The 25084-nt window shown below is 40.4% G+C and overlaps 1 protein-coding gene across 1 annotated transcript in view; it reads right to left on the bottom strand.

Moving 5' to 3' along the window:
• The window catches only part of rbfox1 (RNA binding fox-1 homolog 1), a 64383-nt gene extending 41685 nt beyond the window's left edge, over positions 1–22698 (bottom strand). The window contains exons 1-5 of the mRNA XM_041063284.1: positions 22606–22698; positions 18900–19193; positions 7315–7461; positions 7097–7150; positions 4804–4896 (exon numbers count right to left, since the gene is read on the bottom strand). Of these exons, the coding sequence (XP_040919218.1) occupies positions 4804–4896; positions 7097–7150; positions 7315–7461; positions 18900–19193; positions 22606–22644 (627 nt within the window). The 5' untranslated portion in view covers positions 22645–22698. The remainder of the gene's footprint in view (positions 1–4803; positions 4897–7096; positions 7151–7314; positions 7462–18899; positions 19194–22605) is intronic.
• Between the last annotated feature and the right edge of the window lie 2386 nt (positions 22699–25084).

Below are 25084 nucleotides of genomic sequence, written 5' to 3'. Positions count from 1 at the left end.
TTATGCAACATCCAGTCAACCTTAAAACATGTTGTGACAAAAGCAACACAAAGCATTCACACTCAGACAACAGCCTCTCAAATCCATTGCAAGAATAAACCTTAAGGTCAAAAAACAAACAAAGAAAACAGATGTACTGAAGAAATCAATCAATCAACCAATCAAATCATTCCAAATTCAAACAACAGCTAATAGGGTAAAATAAGGGTGCATTGTCCTCCGAAATAAAATAAAACAATAAATAAATAAATAAATACATAAATGGGTTTCCAACAATCTCAGATGTGCAAACGAATTCATATCTCAGTCACTATCGCTCGCACACGCAGCTTCAGGAGAACAGTGAATGGACACTCACGCCGACACGCAAGAAAATATGTATGTCAATATATAGCATCAACTCAACCACAATTCAAAAAGAAATGTCACGTAAGTTTTAGCGTTGCAAACGTTCCAAAGAGAGAGGAAGAGTGAGAGGAAATGCTGGCAGAATGGCTTGCTCGCCCACACTTACCATTCCCAAACCTTTTGGCCCCTCCCACTTGTTTGTGTACTGTTACCGTTGTAACTGTGTTGGATGGGGCCCTAAACAAGCTACCATTGGAAGGATGGTGGGGGAGGAGGGGATGAGAAAGGAATAAGCAGCATCTTACTCAGGTGGCCAAGAAAACTTTGCAATCATTCCACTGCACAAACTCTCTCTTTCAGCTCTCTCTATACAAGCAGTTAGCTAGTTTCTTAAAGCATAACTCTGACCATTTTATTCATACAAGCTGTCATTATCCATCATACTGATTGATTTGGACAAAAGCATCTCATTTACTTCACTTTGGAGATACCTACACTCTGGATGAACTCTCAGATTCCTATAGAACCAAAAGACACGCTGAAGGCACACAGTGCCTTCAGATAGCCTAACATAGTTTCACTGATCTGTAATGAAACACAAAAAATATGTAAATGGATGTACTCTAAAATAATTTTATTATTTATCTTATAAAGCTTTGATGCTACCTTGGCCATTGCTTTAGCACTTTTCTGTGGTTATTGTCACCCTGACACCTCACTACATGACATTGAGCAAAACCCTGCAGTTGTCAGATCATGGTAATATTTTAATAGGGAAAAGCAAAGGTTAAGATAAAATATAAACGTTGTTTAGTGTATTGCAGAGAGCTGGGCAGATGGAAGAAGGTTGCCAAAAGTCAAGACCTTTAGAGTCCAAGATTTACTAGATTAGAAATTAGATTAGAAATAATAATTGAACTTCATTAATAAAAGTCCCTTTTGTCAGGGTAAATATAAATGTAAGGGCACTAAGGCTGTTATCAATTCAGTTGGCTTTAAGGTTTTAAAGATTCCTAGTGTGGCGGCTGAGGAAAAAAACAGTCTGGAAAGCTTCTCCCTGTTTCACTTTCAAACAGTGGCTCTTGCACTGATAGTTTGGCTGAAGCCTCATTTGAACAGGATTAACATTACGTGGAGAAATGAAGGAAAATATTCCCTGTGGTCTCTGGAAATTTAACTACAGTTCCAGAAAGGATTTTAAATTTTAGCGAGGCAAATCTAAGTCAAAAATAATAATGTGGGCTCCACTGGTAGCTCACCTGGTTAAGATTATGCTGTGTGTCAAGCCTGAATCCTTACCGCCTTATCGCAGCAGCTGGGGATCGAATCTGGTCTGGCCCTTTAATGCATGTCACCCCCCCCTCTCTTTCCTGTCTATTTCCACTGTGACTAATAAACAGCAGAAATCCCAGAAAAAAACTGTGCTGATTCTCACAATCGTAACTCTTTGAAATTGATCCCAGAGACATGACACACATATTGATATAATTTAGAGTAACTTAGATATGATTATCTACAGTGTCGTTGGCAGATTACCATCCATAAATCTATTTAGCAGTCACTGGAAAAAAGATGCCACAGAACATGCCAGAGAATCATCACATTTAAATTTTCCAATCCAGTGGTTGTGTATACATCCATGAGTACACTGCAACAGCAGTTGCTAATAGGTAATTTTGCATAATTTTAATCTTGACAATTTGACAAAATATAAACAAGTATTGGTTAAAGACATGGCTCAAATGAGAAAACCTGTAGCTGATACTACAACAATCCATTTGATAAGGTTTTATGGGGTCTTGATTTGTTCCTCCGTAGCCTTATATGTTGGTGTTAGCATGTTTCCTCCATTCTGAACTTAAAGAAAAATAAGAATATAAAGACAAACTGCTCTACCCAACCTAAAATTTACCCACATATGCAGTCTGGACAGGATTAATATTACTGACCAGTGCAAGCAATATTAAAATCACCCCAAATATGCTAAGAATAAATCCAATCTGAAGGGGGCTACAGAATGGGGGATGAACATGCTGTCTCTATTTGGATACATTATCTGGGGAATGACATATGATCACAAGCCTGTGCATTTACACTAGCTATTTTCAGTGTGCCCTCACTGTGACTGGATCTCAACATGCAAATTAGATAGGCAGAGCTGCCATGGCAAGTTGCAGGTCAAAGCAAGGCCGCATTTAGACAGACTTAAGCCCTGCATTTAAAATTCAGTCCCCTCGTTCATGTGAATAAGTCCAACAACAAAGAGAGGGGGCCAATGCAGTAATATCATCTGCCAAGGTACTGCAATGGCCATACGTGCACATACACTCTGCTATGAGTGAAGAGTATTTCTTATTTCTATCTTGTGACCTTCATGATGAAAGATAAAAGAACTGAGCCGTGATAACTTTCCAGAAGTGTATAAGCAGCTTGAGATGGTAGGAAAATGTAGAGATGTAGTCTGGCTGTTCCAAGTTGCAAACAGCTTGAGATCAGTGTAAGGACTAATGTTGTAAATAGGAAACAAGTGTTCCAGTCGGTTCTGCTACAGAGGGTAAAGATCAGGGAGCTGATAGCTGATAATGCTGGTCCAGTGATGAGAGGATGAGGGGGATTTATCATACAGTGGTCAGCACCAGGGTGTGCTCAGTCCTGCTTCTGGAAAATCTGGAAGCTGCCATTATGAGAGTGTAATGGGAGCACTGGGTTGCTGGGAGGCCTTAACGTAGAGAGCCAGAATGACATTGGAGAAATGTAGTGGTGCCATGAGTGGGACTAAAAGGAAGACTTGAAAGGTAAAGGTAATCTATCTTGGACGAATCTTGGAATCAAGTATGTACCTTTGTCATCTGGAAGCCTCCTGCTGCTGAATCGGGTGTCAGCTTTTGGCTCTTCAATGAGTCTATATATACTGAGCATGAAGTGCCAGAGGGCAACTGCTCCTGAGAGTTCTTTGGATCTTGACAGTAAATTGCCGCAGAGCCTAACTGAGCATTTTATTTCATCTGCACTTTATGGTAACACTGTGAAAGGCTGAAGTAGTTTTGCAACGTCAACATAATTCACGTCAACATGTTCCCTGTACAGGCTAGGCCCACTGTCTGGCCTCAAAATGGTTGACGATAATGATGATGATGATGCAGGAAGTCCAGCTGGGAGAAGACCCAGAACACACTGGTGGGATTATATGTCCCATCTGCTGTGGAAATGTTTCAGGGTTCCCTAGAAAGAGCTGGAGAACGTAGCTAGGGAGAAGGACCTCATGGCTACCTCGCTTGGCCTGTTGCCACCACAAACTGGGTAAGTGATTGAAAGTGGATGAATCAATGGACTGAGTGATGGATGTGACTTATTGTGGTGCCAGGGTACTATAGCTTTTGTCAGGATCCAGTTGCAGAAATAAATTATTTTATATCTGTAGGTACAGCAGGTGTGGGCATTGCCTGCTATCAAGGATTAACAATGGAAGATTTGCACCTGTAATGTGATGGATGGGAGCAAAACCAAAAGTGGTCCAAAAAATTCCCTCAGGCTAAATAAGCTCTTATTATTGTTAAGTGTCAATTCTGCCCAACCATCAGAAACCTGCCATGTAGTACATTCCACATGGTCCAGACTCCTGTGTGGACTGTGTAGGTATGGTCCACAGTTGGAATGGGGATGATGTGGTTTCTATTGGGTGTTTGATGGAAAGTTATCTATACCATGATATCTATACCATCATGATTAAAACATTTAACAACTTTATGCTGAAACTCAGATGGACAGAGTTATGCTTCAAGGTTGGCGGCATCTTGTGTGCACTCCAGTAAGTGGACACAAGACACTGAAATAGCATCTAGGTAATACTACTTAATCAGGTTAGTTGTGAACCTTGCATTTCACTCTCCTGATGTCTTTAAATTCCTAGGTACTTCCTCTGTCCATGGATAACAAGATTTGAGGACTTTTTTTTCTGGGAAAATTTTACTTTCTTTATTAACCATACATAAGAACATGTTTACTTTTGAACTTTTCTGATATAGAGCAGTTTTGCACCTTTGTAAACACAATCATGTTCTATAATGGCTGGCTAGAGTGGATTTTCACCTTTAAAACTTTGGTAAGGCCAATTTCCTTGACAGTATAAAATCAAGTAAAATGGGAAAAAGGAACAAAATCAAAACATAAAAGAAAATAAAACAACCAAAATCTCTCATCTACAATTATGTTGGAGTAGTTATATGTCCACATTTATTTGTGTTTGGATTAATGAAACTGCACAAGGAAAGGGAAATGATGAGACTCAGTTTGATGTCATAAGAAAGATGACAAGATGGGATATGACATTAGACTTTCAAACACTCACACACACAAACATACACACAAAAATACAAAAGCACACATACACACAAAAAGAGGAAAAGGAGGACAAGGAGAAAGTAGAAGTCCAGAGAAATATTTGAGAACATGCACCTCTATTTTACGACCTTCTACCACGGTGCCGTGTAATTTCTCTCTGGCCCTGTCGGCGTCCACGCTATGCTCGAACGTTACGAACCCAAAACCCTGCACGCAGGATGGAGAGAGGCAAGAACAACATGCACATTATTTTGTACATATTGCAGTCAACATTACAGTGAACTGTGGCTTGCATCAATAGCAGCACAATGGATAACAACATTTTCAGCCTCTGCTTTAATTTTCAACTTCACTAGTGTTAATAATATTACACTGGTCTGGAAAAGAAAAATCAAATTCGCTGAAGAGAGGGAACTGACCCATTGCAAAACCTGCCCCTTTAGGGGCTTTGTTTTCTATTCTAGCATGACACGTGCAGCTGCAATGTAAAGATTGTACATACTCCAACACAGACATGGATATGTGCTCAGTCCTGTTTATACTGCACTGCTTAGGCAGAGGTAGACAAAGGCAGGATTCTCATCCTTTGACAGTAAAGGCTGATTTTCCTTGCTGAGATTTAACCTTGAGAGCCGGTTGAATACTCTGTCTCTGGCTGACTTCTTTTGAAATGGGACCCATTCTAATCTGCCTTAAATATGTACTTCAGGGCTACATACATGATAGCATGCTATAAGACTCAGGCTGCAGCCGCAGGACAGAGCTGCCAAAGTTAACCTATACACTGATGTAGCAGCAGCCAGGACCAGCTCCTATGTGGTGGGATTCTATTTAATTCACAAGACCTGTAACCCCACAAAAGATTGTAGCTAGCTATTTACTGTGTGTGCTCCTTGATACTGGAAGTAGTAAAGGTTTCTACTGTAGGTGGCGCTAATAAAAGTGGCTTATGTAGAGCAGACAAATCCCACATCCCATTAAAACCATTACATTTTTACTCTTGGGTTTTCTGATTTTGAAAGGTGAAAAAAAAAGAGACACAACCCTCCAAATTCTTTGGAAACTTAGTATCGCTCTTACAAGAGCTCTATATACACTGCTTTCTTGAACAAATTGCAATACTATCTGTAAGACATGTTCACCAATGTTAGTTATTGGACTTGAAGCCTTCCACTGTTTTTTCCCATTCATTACCTACTCTGTCCCATTACCTTCAAGCCTCAAGGGTTAATAACATGGCTCAATAATAAATGTCTGCTTTTGTAGCAGGGGTTTATGACAATTGCATACAGTGTAGCCTGACATAAATCATCCACTGCAATATTCCCATATTGCAAGGCCGTACGACAAATAGATTCCTATGAGGAAGTAATTATAGAGGAAATTAAATTCACCAAAAGAATGAATGGAAAATGAACTTAACTTTATGGCACGGCATCAGCAATCACACACAAAAAAAGACACTAAGTAATAATAGGGAGCAAAAAACACCAGCCAAACCTAAGAACACAAAAAACAAGCAAGAAGTCTCACTCTAAAAACCTCTAAGGAACTTACGGACTTGAATTTCATCTGAATAAACAATGGCCTAGCTCAGTATAAAACAGGGATGTTGTTGTAAGGAGGACATTTTAATATACCAGTATTGATCAGCCATGACTCTCTGGTTTGTTAATGAAATAGAGTAGCAACTTTATTTATATACTTAATTAAATTTGAACATCAATCTACAACATTTTCATCAATATCAAAATCTCATTGTCTCTCGATAATGTATGTGTATCATTGACTGCCCATTTCTTTTTGTGCTGTTGCTCAGCATTTCTGTAACATTAAAACATGAGGCCTCAATAATGGATTTTTGTCTATACTTGTGTTGACATGAAATTCTGTCCTGACTTATGAAAATGTGAGTGGACAAGTATTGTGCTTATCATGTATGATAGAGGACAGCCAAATGCAGTGTTATATTTTTGTCTTTGTCATTGTGCTCCTCAAATTAAATTTGGGAGAGAAATTACAGCTTAGATTTTAAATTTGTGGTCAACTTAACAAACTGATGCCTTAAACTCATGCTCCAATGCTTCCAGAAAGAAGAAGCCAAGCAGGGCAAGGCAGGTTGGTTATCTCAGTAGCTGGCCTTTACTATTCAGCTGTGTTGAAATATACATAGAGCATACTTTGTACCTCTGCTTTTGTGAATCTGGTTCAACATGCAAAGTTCAAACTCCCAAGGGCATGTCTTCAAACTTTGCAGAAGCTATACTGAGAAAGGTCTAATGTGGATGTAGCAATGAACAAGGCATCAATTGATCAGTTATGTCAATCCAGCAGTAAGGCTTTAAACCAAATGTGTTCCTTGAATTTAGATTTGTGTGCAGAAAAAAACAAAACAAACACCATGTACCTTTGAACCACGCTCGTTGAAGATGATTTCTACATCCAAGATTTTGCCAAATTGCTGCAACGAGAGAAGCAAAAAGGAAAATTCTTGGTCATTCATTTTTAATTCTCAACATATTTTCTTCAACAGGAAATTAAAACCCAACTGTTTTTACTCCTCTTTTTTGTAATGTTCCATAAAAATTGACACTATGTATGTATGTCAGATATTCTTGTACTTACGCCAAACATTTGCCTGAGATCTGGGTCTCTGAACCTAAAGGGGATGTTGGAGACATGAAGTCTCTTGGGTTGGGCCTTGTTATCTGTGCTTTCAGGTACACTCTGTGTTGGTGGCTGACTGTCTGTCTGGGCGGCATCATCCGTCTGCTGGAAAACAAAGATTAAAGGACACAAATGAAAGATGCACAAAGGCTATTCCTATATTTAAATTTTACAAGATTCTTCATATTTTCTAACAAGAAACTATGAACTTTGCATGACGACAAATCACATCATTCAACAGACACAATCTATGTGATACCACACACAATTTTTTATACTACCTAGGGATTTGCCAAAGTTCATAACCCCCAGCTGACCTCCTTCCATGCAGGTGTCTTTACCAGGAGAAGTCAGTTGCATCGATGCTTAAATGCACTTCAGTATGTACTTAAATGTTTTCAGCAAAGCCCTGAATCTTTAAACTACACGTGTGACATTTTTGGTACTAAGCCCAGATCATAGCTGTTTAGGAAGCAATGTCCAATGTCTCTTAAATGGAATGGTCTGAGCAAAATGCTGATGGAAATCCCTTTTGTCTTTGTGCTTAGCTCCTGTTGGTGGAGCATCAGCTGAGAGAGTTTCTTAGTCAGTTTTTATGTCTTAACACTCAGGCTGCTACAATGAAACAGTGTGGGACAGTTATATTTCCTCAGAACTGAGTTGTAAAAGCATTTACTTGAATTAGTAACCTCACCATTGTATTACAGTTGGCATTTTGTGTGTATACATGCCTTGTGTGTCTATGTGAAGGTGCAGGAGGATTATAAAACATAGACACTATGTTAGAAGCCCTGGACATTAACATATTTCAGAAAGCTGAACGATGTAACAGACACCGCATTGTCCTTGATAATGATGACACTGATGATCCTGGCCACAGCACTGTTCTCCTGCCTGGTCTGAGACCAAACTGCAGTCCTGTCTGATTTGTTGCAGGTATGTTTTATTGAAGTGCATTTAATTACATAGGTGTATGTTGATGGAGTGAAGGTTGGACTGCTTTAACGTCAGGGCAGTTCTCACATTAATAACTGACCTGATAACATTATTGTGAGAAAACAGTCAGACCTCATCCATAGAGCCTATCAATTAGAAGAAAGTTAGAAATGGCTCATGAGATGAAGACAAGTAACGAGTCAGAGCCGGAGAGCATTCAAATATGTAAACACAGACATGAGAGATGCTCTTGCACACCTAAATGGGGTAACAGCAACAGTTTGTCCTTTAGCTCTCAGTATGAGATCAAAGGCTGTTAAACACAGGAGAGAATTCAACAGTCTCCCGTTACGCTGCAAATGTGTGTGCGTTACACAAACTGTTGGTGTGTCCCTTTGTTGGCATTAACAAGTCTTGTTCATAATTTCATATTCCCATGTAGAGACTGGGAAGGATGACATATTAGAGAGGCTATTAGTGATTGTGTTTCCATGCTTCTTAGGTTCAATAATAAATGTAAGCATGGAAATTACTGCCATACTTACATGTACCATACTAAAATTATGATCCAAGAAGAAAGACAATATTTTCCATTCTTCCTTCTCTTTCTCTTGTTCACAAACAGTACCATGCTCCAAGACAGCTAAAAATACAGCCTGCATGTGTGCATATGTGTGTGTTTGTGTGGGTGTGTGAGCTTGAAAAGAATCAGCATAAGGCCAGCAGACTGCAAGTCTTCAACGCAATGCCTAGGTATATACAGGCACATATGGAAAAGAGTGTACACACACAGCCGCGACTGCCATCTGTGCAGAGCTCCTTGTCAGTGGCGACATCCGCCTACACTAGCAGTGAAGAAATAAAACAAACAAACAGTGAGACAAAGCATCTCATCTCATCCCGTTTGGCATCAGAAACTGATACGTGAAGTGAGGCGAGGCTGAATGTAGAGCGGTTTCAGACATGTTGGAGATATCAAACAAAGATGATTGCTAACATCAGGTTCTCAGAGAGAGAAAAGAGAGACAATGTGGTGAAAAGGCTGGCTGTTTAAAAAAAACATCTATGTTTAAAGTCACTCTTTATTCTATAACCTGCTGTTAAGAAACAAAAAAGGTTAAGAAAAACAGAAAGAAAAGGCACAGCACTGAATCAGAAGCCTTTCTAGAGGCAGCAATGTTTACATACTGTACATACATACTGTATATTAACATATTGTACAGAACACACAACACACTAAACCTCAAAAAATATAGTAAATGGACCCTGACTTAAGATTTTATTGTCAAACGATCAATCCTTAGAGCCCTTCCAGCACAAGGGCTAAACTTTGAGAGCCCTGAGTGTGGTGCCATAGAATTGTTAAAACAAGAACATTCCTGTCCCATCAGGGATACAGCAAATTCTTCATATGTAAAAACGTAAATGGCAATAAAACCCGATTCTGATTCAGGCATCCTGTGTCTAACATGACTGAACCTGCAACAATGCTGACAGCTCTGTGAGGCTGGAATTTGGGTGATGATCACCAGGTCAGGTTAGCAGTAGTCTCCTAACATCTGAGCACACGCAATGTACAGTGCACACTGAGCAGAATCAACCCATGACTGCATTCCAGGATGGATTCTCAGGGACAGTGTAGGACAACTAGTTGGAGTCTTCACAGACATCTTCAATCTGTCTCTGTGTCTGGCAACAGTCCCAAAATGCCTGAAATCTGCCATCATCGTGCCAGTGACAAAGAAGTCAAACATCTCCTCCCTGAATGACTATAGACCAGTGGCCCTTACTCCAATGGTGATGAAGTGTTTTGAGAGACTGGTCCTCTCATACATCAAGGACTCCATCCCAGCCACACTAGATCCACACCAGTTTGCCTATAGAGCAAATAGATCCACAGAGGATGCCATCTCCCTTGCTCTTCACACTGCTTTGACTCACCTGGAGGGACAGAGCACATACGTGAGGATGTTATTTGTGGACTATAGCTCTGCCTTCACACACACAGTCATCCCTGGCAAACTTACCACCAAACTTCACCAGCTCAACCTGAGCCCAGAGCTCTGTAACTGGGTCCAGGACTTCCTCACAGAGCGCTCGCAGGCAGTGAGACTGGGCTCCCACACATCCTCCACCATCAACCTGAGCACAGGCACACCACAGGGGTGTGTGCTCTGTCCCATCCTGTACTCTCTGTTCACACACGACTGTGTCCCTGCATTTGACACTAACACTATAGTGAAACTTGCAGATGACACGACTGTGATCACCAACAGCGACGAATCAGCCTACAGAGCAGATACATAACTTGGTGGACTGGTGCTCAGAGAACAACCTCTCTCAAGTAGATCGTCATCAACTTCAGGAGATCCCAGGTTGAGGACTTCATTCCGGTCTTCATCAGGGGTGAGAGAGTGGAGAGGGTGTCCAGCATTAGGTTCCTGGGAGCACCCATCTCCGAGGACCTCACATGGACGACACACACCACTGCACAGGTGAAAAAGGCACAGCAGCGGCTGTTTTTCCTGAGGATGTTGAAGAAGGCCAGACTACCACAAGAGATTTTAGTGACCTTCTACCGCTGCTCCATAGAGAGCATTCTAACATACTGCATCTCAACGTGGTATAGCAGCTGTTCTGCAGCGGACAGGAAAGCACTTGAGCGTGTTGTGTCCAGTGCACAATGGATAATTGGGCTCAGCGTCTCGTGCTGGAGGAGATCTACACCACAGAGTGCCTCAGAAAAGCAACCAGCCACTGCAAGGACCCTACACATCCGTGCCATTGCCTGTTCAAACTATTCCCATCAGGCAGATGAGATAAAGCCCTCCGCACCCACACAACCAGACTGAAGAACAGCTTCTTCTCCAGAGCTGTGGCTGCTCTGAATCAGTCAAAGAAACTCTCTGCCTGACACAACCATGACAATACTCTACACTGTTTACATTGTTACCATTCCTCCCTTGTATGATGCTGCTATGTAAATAACCTGATGGCAACTTGCACAACACTGTAAATAATATGTGTACGTTCACCACAGTCAGATCTATATTTATAGCAAGATTCATATGTATGTACATATGAATCTACATGAATCTACTACATGTAAAATCCTAGCCTTAGTGCCCCTCTATTTTATAACATATTTATATTTAGACTGTACTTTCTTTTTTCAAGCATCTCATGGAGCCAAAACAAAATCTCATTGCACTGTACAACCTGTATTCTGCAATGATAATAAAGATTCTTCTTCTTCTATCTGCTAATTAGCACTAAACAAACTTGATGTTTTGACCTAGACTTGGATTCATCCTCTGGGAACCATGAATTGTTATCAAATTTTGTGCCAGTTCATTCAGCAGATGTGAAATATTTCACTAGATAAGTGAAAACTCTGACCTGCTTAATGTGCTATATTAAAAGTCAGAGGATTGCTGATGTCATAAAGACTCATCTTCTGGGGACCTTGAAGGTCTGTAACAAACATGGTGATTAAACAAATATTTCAGTCCATACCAACGTACTGAACAGATTGGCCAATGGACAACCCCATCCGTACAGCCTCACCACTCTGATTAAAAGCTAATGGGTTCATCCCCTGTGAAGCATGAACATTTTCAGCAGATGCATAGTAATCTGCCCATTAAATTATGGTGTAGCTTGTGTGAAAAGCTGATATTTAGGATGTAAAATGTAAAAGGCCCACCTTTTGGGGAACATGAATGTGTTCAGTAAACTTGCAGTTACTGTGTCTATATCAGTCATACATTAATCTATGAAGAATGTCAGTGTCCAAACAGCAAAATGAAATGACTTTCTCATCACCCCTGTTTTTTTCCTCACACTTCACTTTTGTTGAAACAAAAATGGCACTACATTATGTTTGGATAGACACATATGATACACTTCTACACACCCAGTACTGTGGGTTTTATTGCAAGCTTATGAAACTCACTACACAGAGTGTGGGGCTCACAGTGAGGGGAGAGGAGGTTGACACTATAAACATGAGGAGATCATTCTTTCTGGATACACACACAGTACACGCACACACACACACACAAACACACAAACACTCCTGCTACTGAGAGAGGAAGAAAAATGCTGATTTCCACCTCCACCCACAAAATATTAAGCAAATACAGTCAGGTATATAAAGATTTTCCATTACTTTTAATTCAGTTTCAATTCAATTCAATTTTATTTATATAGCGCCTTCCACAATCAAAATTGTGTCAAAGCGCTTTACAGAGACCCAGAGCCTGACCCCAGAGCAGGCACTTAAGGTGAAAGCAGCAAGGAAAAACTCCCTTTTAACAGGAAGAAACCTTGAGCAGAACCTGGTTTATATGAGGGACCCTCCTGCCGATGGCCGAGCTGGGTGAAGGAGGAAAAAGAGGAAGATGGAGGAGGGGAAAGATATGCAGCATATAAAACATGATACGAACAGGGTTGGAAGTGAACAACGTTTGAGGGCCAGCATTCAAGTAGTAGTAGTTTACTAGTAGAAGTAGTAAACCATGAATTGAAGAAAAAGTTATTCATGTGGTTACTTATAGCTGAAATTGTAAGAGTGCAGTTTTCAAATCACAAGAGCCACAGTTTTATTTAGGCTATGACTCAAGTTCTGACTGATGTCTTTACAAGCTGATAAGAGGTGAAATAATCATTCAGCAACTGTCGCTGGCTAAAGACACAACCATCATAAGCAAAGTCATTCAGTAAATGGAATTCTGAGAACAGTGTCTGCAAAATTTGTATGTGTCTGTTTACTCTCTCTGTACCACCACCACCAGTCTCTGTACCATGTGAAGTGGTAAACTTGTCTGCAGTGTCGGGACCAGTGTTAAAAATGCAGAATAAAATGTGTAAATCAAAGTGAAAACCACACTGAGCTAGTTACAGTCACTGAAAACATTAGACCAACCCAACCCCGCCAACCTGGCCAATTTGTTTCATGTTACACAAATGCATGGAACGTACACATCAACACAATGTTCAGTTAATGTGTGGAGCCCATGTGGTCAAGCAGAGTGGAGAAAAAATGAAGAATGCAGGAGGAAGAGAGAGCGAGAGACAGGTAAACCATGGAGCTGAGATGAAGTGTACCAGGAGAAGAAAAGTCCTGCAGGAAAATGCAACTGAACGCTTACAAGCAAGGGCCATCAGCATGTCATAATAACGTCCTTTCCAAGGTGATTCTACATTTCAAAAAAACTAATGAATGGCATCAACACTTAATCATAGCATGTAGCTAAGCAGGAGATGTGTCTGCATGGAAATAGAATTGAAAATAAAGCTCTGTTCTGAAGTCCATAATTATTTCTTTGGTTTTGCTCATGTTAAGAACAAAGTCATTGTCCTCTCCATAAATTAAGTTTTTTGTTCACCAATTTTCTGAACAATGATTCATAACATGTGGTCTGTCTATATCCAAAATTCATTTACAGGTGGGTTAGCCACCTTCACAATGAGCTTCATTGGTAGGGTGATGTTGAAGGTAGATCCAGAAAAAGCATGTGTGCATATGTTGTGCATATGTTCTTTTTGTGTCGAAGTGTTCCAGGGCAGAGTGAAGCGCCAGGGCCACCATGTCACAATGTCGTCTGTTTGGGTGACATGGGGAACCACTGTGCCTGAAGGCACAGGGTTTATGCATTTCACAATGTCACAATGCTGCTTGTGTGAAAATGTCTGTGTACACACCTGGCAGCTGCTCAGCATAGGTCTTCAGGACTCTCAGGGACACTCCATCAAGTGATACTGCTTTGTGGGCGTTTACCTGCTTTCAAAGCTCCAAGAACCTGTATGTGTCACCCAGACTGGATGTCCCCTGACCTGAAAGCTGCACACCTTTTCCTATTTTTCCAACGTATATCCATGTTGAATCAGCACTTTTGATTAGGAAAAACTGAAATGGTTGGGAGTGTACACAGATGGAGATGGACAAAATAAAAATATCAGTTGAGGTGGTTCAGGGATCTGATCAGGATGCTTCCTGGTCACAAGTATTGTTTGTGGTCTCCTTAAAAATGTTAATGTTTGCATTCTCTAGTCAACCCTGCACGTCTGCCAGTGCACTGGTAGACCATATCTCAGTACATAGCAGAGCTAACTATGACTGGACTAGCTTTCAGCATTGTGGTGTCGGTGGGCTGCAACAAGATTTCCAGGTGCTCAGACTTACTGAGAGTGGTATATCTATGGTAAGTCTGATCGGTATAGTATTGGGCTACAGTAACCCAAGTTGTTGTTTCCCCTTTTGGGGAAAGTAACTGGCAAATTTTTGGTATATCTCTCTGGAGTTTATAGTGATCAAAATCCCCCAAAACAACAAGAACAGTGTCCAGGTATGTATTCTCATGTCTGCTTATCATGTCATGCGGTTCTCTGAGAGTGCTGTCCTTCTTGGTCTTTCTCTGTGATTTCCATTTTTCTGTGGAATACCACAAAATATTTCATAAAATATGAAATATTTAAATAGTAGAGAGGGAGATTGAAAGGCGCATTGGTGCAGCAGTAATGTAGGCATTATGCATTTTACAGAAAGCTTTCAATTTACCATTCGGTCTATGTTCCAACGTAGAGCGTAGCTTTGGGTAGGGACTGAAAGAATGACATGACATTGCATAAACAAGTGGCTTAAAAAAGTTTCCTCCACAAGGTGACGAGGTAAGGAGCTGGGGGAACTTGAAGTAAAGCTGCTACTCTTTTTCATTGAACAGATGCTTTTTTGATGCCTTACATAGTTTTCCGGGCATGTCCATCATTTTGATGACTTTCTTGTTGTTTTTTCAACTTAAGAGGGTACTCCCATGAAAATGCCCCAGTTGGAAACTCGTTTTTTCATTTATTTTGACACCCATGCAGGTGATAGGGTCTGAATTTGGCATCAACAGCATGAATCCATGGACCCAACCTGCCTTGTGTCCAGGCTGGTGGTGGTGTGATGGTGTGGGGAATGTTTTCTTGGGTCACTTGGCCACAATCATGGTAGTTGCTGTCATCAAGTATTGTTGACCATGTTCATCCCTTTATGGCCACAGTTTATCATCTTCTAATGCCTACTTCCAGCAGAATAATCCAAGATCTTGTGAAATCCATGAGAGCAAAGGTCGGAGCTACCCAGTATCACTATGGTGTTCCTATTAAAGTGCTCAGTGAAGGTACATTAACAGAACTGGTCTGTCTGATACTATATAATTATATTATATAAATATAATGCCAGTTTTAAATTCCAATGATTATATTGAAAACTACTGAATAATTCTAAAAATGTCCTCTCATTCCTCTCCTTACATTAATCAAGCACTTTACTATATTTATTGTGATAAGCATAAAATAAATTAAAAAATAGCTGTTCCACGTAGATGTCAACTAGATATACTGAACATAAGCTCACTAGATGTATCTGCTGTCTGAATCTTCTGTCATCGCAGCTTTTGTGGTATTTTGGGCCTGAAATTCACTGTTGGGGCAAACAGCTGAAGAATGCATGAAATAGTGTCCCAGTCCCAGTATGGCTGAAAAAAAAAGAAAAAAACAGGAAAAGAAGAGCGAGTACAGTACTGAGAGGAAGGTTTGATGATGTGGGTGATTGTGTGCAGCAGACAGACCGAGTGAGAGGGTGAACTGATGACACTTCCAGATGTACACTATGCCTTATTTGTGCTAACAAAATGCTTTTCTTGTCTCACTCCTTCCTCTGGTAGAACTTGGCCATTATAGCAAAGAAATCATCACACAACATTCTCTGCACCTAGCAAATAAACAAGAATTACATTTCTGATAAAACAGATTATGAAAGTTTTATTGTATTAAGGAACAGCTGGAAATGTAATATTCCAGCTGAAGAACTGTAACCACTAATACTCAACTTACAGTCTGTGGTGCTTGCAGGTGGATTGAGGTCTTTGTTATTCTGTGAAGTTGTCTGTTTTAACCTTTGTGTTCAACCACTGCATCAAATCAAGTCGTAATAGTATCCACTTTTATACTTTCTTGCTTCAGTTTCTTAACTGTCCTCTTACTGTTCAGTCGTTGTAGTACTGATGAGAGGAGAGAGGAGGTGAGAGAAATGCTGATCATGTGTTCATCATGTGTGTCCACACAATGAGCTTAACAAGTGGGAGGAAGTGGTACAGCAACTGCGTGCATACTTTTTTTTTGCCATGGGTTTTGCTTCATGGGCTCCATACAGCCTCCCCTAACTTGTCGGTGGACGGTTTTAGAGCTACCGTAATTTCCGGACTATAAGTCGTTACTTTTTTCACACGCTTTGAACCCTGCAGCTTAAACAAAGATGCGCCTAATTAATAGACTTTTACGGGCTAACGAGAGAGAACAACAAAAACAACAAAAGAGAAATTGATACAGTGTGTGACAAAGTAATTCTGAGGCTGTTCAATTCCTACACTGAAGAAGACGACTTGGTTAGTGGTTTTAGTGCGCAGGAGTGAGAGGAAGATTGCAACAATGACTTTTCCGACTTTTCTGGTATTTTTTATTTTTTTAACCAGCCGTTTTACTGCCATGTTACTGCTGTGTTACTGCCGTGTTACAGGAACTGTTCGGAAAAAAGCATTAAATTAATTAAAAGTTAAAAAAATCTGTCTGTGTAAATATCTCATGTTACAACATAGATACCTGTGGCTTATAGACAAGTGCGGCCTATATATGTACATTTTTTTTTTCTTTTTAAATTTAGTGGGTGCGGCTTATATCCAGGTGCGCTCAATAGTCCGGAAATTATAGTATATGCAGCTTCAAAGGAACACCTGCAGACTCTGGTCAAGGCTGAAAAAGCAGAACAAGATATTCTCTGTCTACTGCATCATTTCTATTAGGGAAGCTACATGACAAACACAACTGCAGAGGTTAACACAATTTTTTTTAACTTTTATTTTAAAAAATTAGTTTGGAAACATGATTTCATCATCGTTTCTCAAGTGCTTGAGTGATTAAGAGCACCTGTAACTGTAAATATAGATTCAATGATATATCAACGGATTCATTTTTTTCTTAGTAGTGCCCCCCTACATGTCAGATAGCTGTCAGACTGATTAATTTCTGATCAGACTGCTGCTCACGACGTGCAAAGATTGCTGTAAACATTTTATATTTCAGGTTCTTCCTAGCTATGCGTTTGTCAGTGGAGCTTTATTTTCAGTTCAAATCAATATTTCGTGTGTAAATTAAATTTCAGAGTTAAGCATTTGTGTACAAAACACAATATTACTTAGCAAAACAATACCCATCTTTATGACACTTAAGGCCAATGGTGTCATAAATATTTATGAAAATGAACTGAGTTATAAATCCAGAGACTAGCAGGATTTTTGAAGAGCAGAATTTTTGTTCCCTGTGTGGCTGCACTTGTCTGTGCGGTAGTAAAAACCATATGAATTCTATTAGAACAGCAACTCTAAAGTGGCCCCAGAGATCACTGTCAATTGTCTTGGGGGAGCTGGAGTGTTGGAGTGATAATCAGATCACACTCAATAACACAAATAACACAGTACAGTCTGTTTTCCAGTTGTGCTATATGACTGAACAGAAACACCATCACCTCAGTCTACACTGATAGGCTGAGCTGCCTTTCAACTGGTGTAATTAGATAAGAACTGGTTTTAAATGGGACATATTTCAGAGACTGGTTTGCAAGCCTTCATAAGGGAGTTGTAAACCAATTGTATGCGGTGTAAAGGCTGAGGCATTAGTCATTCAAACACTAGCCATGTCATACTTCTCTGTGAACAATACTGACTCACAAGACACACAATTCAATGCAGTCTGAGGGTTTTATGAGTCAAAATCAGTGGTACTTCATCAACATCAACTGTCACATAGGGCATCCACTCTGCAAACAGTGTGCTTGTTTGAGTTGATTTTGCCTGGTGTGACAGCTTTCAGTAAAAACTCAGTGAGGACCAAGCCTCCAAGACCTAAAAATCATCTTTCTGATTCCATTGTTTGTGAAGAGGATGAATTCTGAAAGAACTTTCAAGAAATTACTTCAGAACAAAAGGATTTATGGATGAATTATGGTCCAAGAATCCCATTCAAATTCCATACCACCAGGTCATAATCCAGGTCTGCAACTCCGTACCAGTCATGATCTAGTCCTGAAACCCCATACATCCATGTAATGGTCCAGTTTTACAAATCTGTACCTCCAGGTCATGGTCCAGTTCTACTACCGCAATTATGATCCAGTCCATTTAAGTTCCAGACCTACAACCCTCTACATTTTGCAACCCTGTATCTCCATGTCATAATCCAGTCTTACAGCTCTATTCAGTAAAAAAATTAATGGAATTCAAAAGTCCTACATCCCTGTACCTCTATGGGGCCACTATTGATAGTGTAACTCTATCTCAATCTGTGTGTATGCACAGTGAGATTTTTGAATGTGTAAAAAAAAAAAAAACATATATAGGGAGTATATATATATATATATATATATATATATATATATATATATATATATATATATATATATATGTAGACAAATCTATAAATGCTAACATAAACATGGCACAGCACATACAAACTCTGAAACATAGCTTTTCCCAACTTAAACATCAACTTCTCCCATAATGCCTTACTGTGGCTGTCCCGGTGACCGTCTGACTGCCAGAGTCTGACCCAACGTGTTCACTGTGGCTCTGTGAGGTCTGGTACATGTTGAGTGGATGCTCACTGACAGAGGCCTGGACCCCGGTGTAGTCCTGTGGCGCCGCTGGGTGCTGATGTGGATGTGGGTGGGAGTGTGGATGCGGATGGGGGTGTGAAGCTGTGAACTCAGCTGGAATGCCGTTCTGGGGAGGGGGGGCAAACTGGGCTGATGGGTACGCCTGGGCCATGGAAGGGTCCGGGGGTGCCGGTGTGTCCTGGTTACCCTGTATTAACAAAGAGATTTTAATTTAGACCACTGGAACTTTCCATCATTGGAGATTTTGCTCACTTCATGCACTCCTTTACTTAAAATCCCTTTAGCATGCTTTTTGAAAATGCCATCTTGATGTATTGTTTTTCTCCCTGCCCGTGCATGGCTCTGAGCGAGGTAGTGTTAGTTGGTCAGCCACTTCGGTGCAGAATGAAATATTACCAAAACATTTGGAAGGACATAGACATTTGTCATCCTCAGAGGACGAATGATATTGACTTGGTGATCCCTTGACTTTTCATCTAGTGGCACTAGCTGGCTGACATTTATCATTCAGTATGAAATGTCATGACAAACATGGATTGCCATGCATTTCATGACATTCATCAGTGCTTGATGATGTATCCTACTGACTCCACCACTTTCTGGAATAAAACATTTTACCCACTTATTAGATATCTTTGGAGTTTGGGAGGAATATTATTGGTCCTCAGAGGATAGTCTTTTAGTGCCACTAGGTTGAACTTTGCCCTCTTTGAAACACATTGTACGCACCCTTCAGGAACAACCCTCAGAAATATTACAGTTAATGTAGATGTAGCGGGCAAGACTTATATATATATATATCATAACTGTCAGTAGTTGTGTTGGGTGTCAATCCCGAGTACAGATTTACAGTACAAGTTTGATTAGCACATAGCTAATACAGACTCTCGTTTGACTTCGTTGCATTAGTACCAGTACACACACACACACACACACACACACACTAGTCTACTCCACATGGAGGAAACGTACTTGAAGAGCTGTCCTGTGTAATGAGAACCAATTTATCCATCAGAGTTATCCTCTTCATCATAGAGGGCACTTTGCGTCACACAAATCAACCAAATGACACACACACATTAATACACTAAAACACATCTGAACACTCTGTGTATTGTGCAGAGAGGAAAACACTCTAGAATGTCAAGCTGATAATGTCCCATGAATAGTCTTTGTTGAACTTGTCCAGGCCAAAGTACTTTTCATTTATTATAGATCTGTGTATGTGTATGTAAAACATCTCAGCAGTGATTGCTCAACACAAACGTGGAAAAGAGAATTGCAGGTTTGAGAAATGTGGTTTCAGCTGACTGTAGATGTGATTCAAAAAAAAAAAAAAATGGTGGAAACATATGAGGAAAGTGAATGTGCTCCCAAAACACTTCTGCAGTGTAAGTATGTGTGTGTATGTGAGAGAGGCTACTCCTGTGGGACATTTATATCTCGCCATTACAGAGAGAGAGGGAGAGAGAGAGAGAGAGAGGTGTAGCCGTATGCAGGAAAAAAAACAGAGAGAGGGAAAGTGAGAGAGAAAGAAAGAAAGAGAGAGCGGGGATGCAGACAGTGAGTCTTGGCTAAATGCTCTGCTGTGTAATGAGAACCACATTTAGAAGGCTGAAATATGCTTTACGTGGCAAAGTGCTGCACACACACACACACACACACACACACACACACACACACACACACACACACACACAAAGACATGTATACACACTCACAGGCAGCTCAGGGGATACAATTAAAATTCTGAATGAGTGCACAGAGAGAGAAGGAATTTCTCTACTTCAGAATAAAAATGTCTCTCTGTATGTGTCCCTGTGTGTTATTCTTCTATCGCAAACTTTTTCTCCACTTTCCAAAAGGATAATTCTACATTAGAATCAAAATTGTCCTTTGTTTTAACTCTAAATGACTTTGCCCCTCCTCCACTGATTGACTATCTGTCTTCCCCTCTGTCCTCCCTCAAACACCATGAAATCTATTGATAACATAAAATATTGATTTCCATGAGAGATTATACTGTAGCCTGCACTGCAATTGTTCCGTCGGTATTCTCTTATGAAAGCCACAGCTCAGTGGAACACTGTACCAGATGACATAGAGAACTAAAGAGTGATCAGTGATTTTACTGTACCTTATTTAGTTCAACCTGGGCTTTACTTTCATAGCTTTGGCCTGTGTTTTGTTTTTTTCCTGATCATCTGATCAATCATGTCTCAGTGTCACTGCATTTCCTCAACAATTAATTTGTATAATACAATGTATAACCCAAGTTGCTACTCAACCCTGGATTTTTGTCATGCCTATCATGCTTCATAATAAATTGAATGTGATGTACTGAGGTGCAACTTTGTATCATATGTCTTGTCCTCTTTGTTTAATGTTGTTTGTTAGTGTGTGCATGTTTAAATTGTCACCTGCCAAAGGACGGCAGAAAAAAAAATATAGAGAAATAATTCAACATTTTTGGAACATAATCTTATATCCTTGCTCAAGCAAAGGAGCTGATGCCCCTGTGTACTTTCTGGCTCAGTTAGTGTTCAGTTAGCATCAGAGTTTGGGTTTAAAAAGCAGTTTGTTGAGGCCAGGGGACCTTTGTACTCATGGATAAAAGAAAAACTACTTGGTTAAGGTTAAGAAAAAAATCTGTGTCGTAGTTAAAAGAACATTGAAAAGAACTGTTTTTTTTTTTTTTTGTGAAGACAGTCTCAATCTAATCAAGTGAGTGTCTTCATCCTGGCAGTCACCTGTAGGTTTATTTGTGATGTTTTGTCTCAATTTTGTGCCAGAGTTTGTTTGAATAATGCATAGTGTTTCCTGTGGCACTTGAAGGGTTAAGGTTAGGTTCAGGTTAAGGTAAGAACCAAAACAAATCTATAAACAAACAGACTTCATCATAATACTGGCAACAAACCCATATGTGACTACCAGGAAGGAGGAGTACTTCCTGCATCTGAGGGAAATACAAAGATGGAAGCTACTGCAATTTGTCTAACTCTCGCTGGTGAAGGCTGAAGCTTCAGGTGGACTTTGGAAGATTTTGTCTTCCATTTTTTACAGCAGTAAAGAGTCTGATTATGAAGAGAGGGAAGGATGACAGCGACACAACTAACTCAACACACACAACATTTGAGTACTGTATTCAAACAGACGTGAGAATTGGGAATGAATAGTAAGATTTCTCTCTTTCTTCCTCTCACTGCTGAACAAACACAACAAACCTTTTTTCAGCTTGCAGGGCTTCGTGGTTTCATTTCCACTCTCTCTCTCTCTCTCGCTCTGTCTCTCTGTCTCTCTCTCTACAATGCCTTAATACATCGACTCCTGCCAGCGTCTAGCACAGATGAAGGTGAAAAAATGAGAGAAAGAAAGAGATGCATACACACACCAACACCCACATAACGGAGCATGCAGCCCTATATGTATATATATACACACACACATGCATAATCACACACAGACACACACAAAAGGAGCATAAGCATGCTGCCTTCTGCAGTCACAGCACAAACAGTGTGGAGCGAGAGAGCGAGTGCAGAAGTGACAATGAGGAGTAAGAGAGAGGGAGGAAAAACAGTGTGTATTCTCACAAGTACCTGCTCTACCATCTTGCCTCTGCCTTCTTCCATGCACATCCAGCTGCGCTATAAAGTCCAGCTCGCCAGTGTCTACCTACAGCTAGCATCAATTATGGATGACTTTGTGTGTGCGTGTGGGTGTGTATGTGTGTAGTGGGGAAATGAGCAGAAGGAGGAGGAGGAGGAGGAGGTGCCACTGTGAATGAAGGCAAAAATGTTTTCTCTGCTCTCGTCTTTGAAATCCCTTATTTTGTTCTTGTTTTTTATTTTCCAAAAGACACCCCTGTAAACATACTTAATCTGGATCAAAGGACTGTGTGATACAGGTTTTGGAACTTTCTAAATCTGCCATTCATGCCCACAGCAGTGATTGGCCAGCTCTGTGGAGGTGTGAAAGAGGCAGGGTTTGAACTTGTGTGTGTGCCTCATGCATCTTTCTCTCAGAAGGCTGGCTTTACTCCCCTCCTTACAGTGTGGCCATTTTTACCAGCTATGAACACGTTTACCTTTAGTGGTCAGATAACACAACATATGAACCAGTAAGCATTAAGCTAATGTAAAGACAATGAGCTCATAAAAAGAAGCACCTTATACTTGTGTTTTTTATTTGATTTCATTTCATTGTAACAGCATTGCTAATTAGTTAATTAGTTAATGTTTTGAGGTAATAAGTCCTGTTTACTTTACTGTTCATAGATTGTTTAGTTTCTTCAGTCTTCAGTTTTCAGCTAACGAATGAACAATAAAGATTCATAAACTTTACTTTTCTCATTAAATAAACTTTTTTTTTTCTCTTCCTGTTAGTTGGGATTTTAGTGGCTTCTTCATGGCCTCCATCATGGACCAGTCACTGTAATATCTCTGCAGAAGAGAAAGAAAGAAGTGAGAGACACACACACACACACTCACAGACAGTGTATCATCCACAGATCAGTAGTTTGCTAAGCGGCCATGGCCTTCCAACTGTTTGATCACCCAGACACACAGAGAGACAGGGAGTGAGCGAGGAAGGAGAAGCTGGATGAATGGATGTAAAAAGGGTGAGTTCTGGCCAGATGTGTATGTGTCCTGGTCATGTAGCTGACAGATGGTTTGGGGTGATGTGAGGTAGGGTGTGACCGAAGCAACACTACTGAAGCAGGATGGAACACACACACACACACACATACAAACAGAGAAAAGACACAGAAAACGACCACAGCACTGCTGGGCTGGCTGGCAGAACTACTCAGTCAGGACTCGAGGCCAGACATTCATCTGTTGTTTGTTCATCCATTCATTGAGACAGAACTTCACCTCAGTCATGAGTCAAGCCAGGAACCCGCTATCAGCCATAACGTGTATCTGTTTCTGATTGTCACCGGGTGACATCCACTGTATGCACTCATGTCCATCTCTGGTGTTAGAAATCCTCAGTGAAAACTATCTATTCCAACAGTGGTAATCCAGCAAATATTTGCATTTCAAGTACCATGATCTGTAGGAGTCAATTGATAAGTCAAAGCCAGGGGTGCAGAGTCTTTAGAGAAATTCAGCTGTAAACCATAAGGAGTCCTCTGGAATGCCTCTGATTTCTCTCGCATTTAGGAGCAACTTTTAGTGCTAAACAGCTTTGTGACTTGCTCTTATGGTGAAGACAAACCAAAACCTGCCAGACGGAATTTACTGGTGTGCTGTGGCCAAAAGCAGGAGGGGACAGGAAATAGCGTGGGTTGGGCTGTAAACATAACCTGCAGGAGCTGACAGGGCTAGCGAACTAACAGCAGCAGTCCACAAAGTTGTAAATTATATAGCGATTTATCAAACATTTTACTGTTATTAACCTCTATTATTGTCCTCACACTCACTGCAGCCAAACAACATCCTTTCTCCTCAGCTGCTTGTATTATTTTACCTGCAGTTATAAAACAAGAATAGAAACAAACAGTATTTCCTGAATGAACAAGTACAAACAGTATTTCCTGAATGAGAGGTCCCCTCCCCACCCCCCCACCCCCCGAGAGGTCAGCCCTCAAACTGCCCTGACGACCTGAACTCTGGAGCTTAACCAAAAGAGGCGGATCAGTTCATAGCCAGAAGGTCTCTCACCCCTTCTCACACAGACATCAATGGGAAGTCAATTTGGGTGTGACTGCGCTTTTAGACCAAAAACATCAAAGTCAGGACCAACACACCATTTATTTTTAGGAGTTTCTCCTAACTCACTCAGGAGCTATTTTAGTCCCAGAATTACAGCAAGAAGTGTTGCAGACAGAGGGCAGCAAACCGAGCAACAATGTAGAGCAGCAATTTCTTTTATTTTATTATTTTTTGCATTGATTTGAATTGCACTGTTAGTAAATCTGTGGATTGTAATATGAGTCCAAATTTGTTAGTGAGTTTTATTTAACCAATTTTAGTTTCTTGTTGTGTAACTTGTTTCTGCCCAAAATATTGATGTGCATTAAAACAAAGTAAGATTATACAGTCTTTTTTTTCTAATCCTAGCTATCTAGAA

The sequence above is a fragment of the Toxotes jaculatrix genome, chromosome 18 (genome assembly GCF_017976425.1).
Source record: "Toxotes jaculatrix isolate fToxJac2 chromosome 18, fToxJac2.pri, whole genome shotgun sequence".
Classification (NCBI taxonomy): Eukaryota; Metazoa; Chordata; class Actinopteri; family Toxotidae; genus Toxotes; species Toxotes jaculatrix.
The sequence above is the reverse complement of the archived record's forward strand: the minus strand, read 5'-3'. Positions and strand labels throughout refer to the sequence as shown.